The following is a 2965-nucleotide window of genomic DNA, read 5'->3' as shown; positions in this document are numbered from 1 at the left end:
ATGTATTAAAAATGGAGGGATAACTGAGAACTTTGCAGCAGCTTGCGTAAGGTAATTACAAACCCCATATCCATTCATTTAGCTAAATATAAAAGGGGAATTTACATATGTAGCACACAATTCTTTTATATTTACATATCGCACACCTAAAGTTTCATATTTACATACATAGCATTTGAGTAAAGTGTCAAAATAGTCTCCAACGATTTAAATGGGGCAATTTTAATCTAAGAGTTTATAGAAGTGTCAAATTAGTTCAAAAATTATTTAAATTGAGGCTAACATAGTTCCTATGGAGGACTATTAAAGCCCCAATTTAGTAAGTCTAGAGACCAATTTGACACTTCTATAAACTCTGAGACTGAAATGACCCCATGTAAATAGTCAAGGGATTATTTTGGTACTTTGCTCTAGAGCACTTTGATGCTTTAAACCTATGCATGTAAAGGTGTATTTCACTATTAAAAAATGATAATAGTGCTATTTTAATGTAATATTAATGATTTGAGTGCTACATGTTTAAATATGAAAATTTGGCTGTGAGATTTGTAAATACATAAAATTGTGTGCTGTGTATGTAAATGCACCAAAATAAAAAAATTCATTTCAGCTGAAAAGAGCGCTGAAAAGAGCGAATCAAAAGAGCAATTGAAAAATATATCATAAAGATACTTTTGTGGAAAATAACAACAAAGTGGTACTTACGAAGAGTTGCCCCTGCTAGAACTCAGCTCACCGGGTTCTTTCTTTTCAGCCTTCGAGCCTATTTCCGAATAAACAAACCATAAAAAACATGATCATAATGAATATCTACCAAGAGAGATTCTTCCAAATTAAAAAGTTATTAAACAAAACTATAACTTTTTAACAATATGGATGCTGTTACCATCTGTCGAAGAATCGGGCACGTATCTGGCCAATCGGTATTTCTACGTGAATAAAAAAAGAAGGCTAAGAAAAATAACAAGGGGCATTTAAATAAATACCAGCCAATTCATATGCATTCCCATATCTAACATCTAAATTTTATTTTTTTACATTTACGCCACCTAAATCTTTTATATAACATAAAAAATACTACTATTTTGACTTCTAAGAAGTGAACATGTTTTCATGCATAGATAAAGTGCTATAAATGTAAAAATTGAAGTTTATATGTTCGATATGCAAATACATATGAAATGAGTGGTCTGTATGTAAATCTTCCAAATAAAAATAATTTTAAAACTGGCTATGTGAAAGCTTGAAATCTCTGTACCTGCAGGTGGCTCTTCACATGGTATATGGTCAATCCCGGCACGCCCATTACTCTAAGAACACCTTTAGGAGTGGCTCCTGTTGAAAAAGAAGGTATCTCATACAGCTAAAAAATCGTTCAAAATATGAATAAAAATCTAACTCAACAGTAGAGATATTTATATCGACATTAACAAAACAAAACATGCAACACAAGATTGGATATAATGCTTATTTTATTTATTTATGTTTATTTCTTCTATAAGGTTCAAAGGAGTGAAGCTAAAACATCATTTATGGCTGAGCTAAACCAAAGATTAGTCTTTTATCATTTAAGTCTACAAAAAGAATATTATTTTATAAACATGAGAAATATGGAGACATAGAAACCAGATCAAGCACCGAAAAAAAAAATACTTCACCCTTAGTCTGATCTCATCAATTATGCAAGAATTATGTTTTATGAATTTGTATTTTAATTAGTGTAAATATGGATCGAAGTAGGCAATCTTAGCAAAAACCAAGAAAACCAGGCCTTCAAATATAAGAAAAACACGGAGGGCATACAGCGCTCACTGCCCCTAAAGTTCTACTAAGCTCTTTAGTAGCAATATAGTACACTAAAAATAGAGCCTCTAAATTTAAATACTTAAAGAATAATTTAATATTAATTATATTTTTTTTATTTAATAATAATAGTTTTGAAAATTTTGAGAGAAAATTTTTAAACTTAAATACTCATCATCCTTGCCCTTAAATTATTGTCCCGTCACTGGTTTATAACATCCTCTCGAACTCGAGAAGCCCAAAATAAAGTAAAACATATATTACAATTGAATAGTAAAAAGTAATTCACAAAGCACTTTACCCTCTATGCCTCAAGAAAATTGTTAGTAAGAAAGTAATTCCCAAAACATTTTACCCTATCTACCAAAAGAAAAAATTTTTCAGAAAATATCGTAATGTCATACATATTACTAAACAGACATCTTGTCACATAAATGGCTGGCTATGAGCCTACTAAATGAACATCTTCAAATTTCTTCTTTCCCAGAAGAGCAAAAGAGAAAAAAATCCTGGAAAATTAAAATTTAACAACAAATTGGAAAATCTAATTGCCAAAAATTAAACTTTTATTTATAACTCGAATTTCATTAAAGTTCATGCTACTTCAGGCAGCTAAAAAGAAGAATTTCTCACTGTCTGGTCCACCAAGTTGTGCCACAGAATCCACAAAACGCTCATGAAGTTCATGCGTCCATCTTAAACGCTGCCTTGAAGCCAAGCTCGGATTAGCAGGACTTTTCACGGAGCGAATTGTGTCCATGGCGTTGCCGTTCAATTCTAATTGCCGATCAAGAGAAATTGCATCATTGTAGGCTGAAGGCAAACTAGGAATAGAATCTGATTGATACATGTCGCATTACCTGATATAATATAGGTGGATTGGATCAGCTGGGCATTAGCAACATGAAATATTGCAAGAGAAAAGGAAATACTATAAAATTGATACTAACTGCTTAATCTATAAATATGGTTAAAATGAATAATTTTCACTAAAATATGATATCATTGAGTGAGGGTTAGTGGCCACTTGAAAGGCTTCCCACTCCTTGAAGGCATTTCACATGGATGGGCACTAAGATTACAGCATAAAATTGAATGCAAATAAAAAGAATAGAAATTTTACAAACACACCGCTCAATTCCTATTTATTTACATATCTAAC

General features: G+C 31.5%; 1 protein-coding gene across 1 annotated transcript; it reads right to left on the bottom strand.

The window, feature by feature from the left end:
* Nucleotides 1-705: 705 nt before the first annotated feature.
* Nucleotides 706-2658, bottom strand: LOC110036194 (myb family transcription factor PHL7-like; the record flags this gene model as incomplete). Its single annotated transcript, XM_020740586.1, has 4 exons — nt 2437-2658; nt 1259-1335; nt 887-929; nt 706-763 (listed from the first exon to the last, which is right to left on the bottom strand). Coding segments are annotated over exons 1-4 (395 nt in total), but the record flags the coding sequence as incomplete, so codon positions are not given.
* Nucleotides 2659-2965: the final 307 nt, after the last annotated feature.

Source organism: Phalaenopsis equestris, unplaced genomic scaffold, assembly GCF_001263595.1.
Source record: "Phalaenopsis equestris unplaced genomic scaffold, ASM126359v1 Scaffold203620, whole genome shotgun sequence".
In the NCBI taxonomy this organism is placed as follows: Eukaryota; Viridiplantae; Streptophyta; class Magnoliopsida; order Asparagales; family Orchidaceae; genus Phalaenopsis; species Phalaenopsis equestris.
Note: the sequence above shows the minus strand (reverse complement) of the source record. Positions and strands in the feature narration are given on the sequence as shown.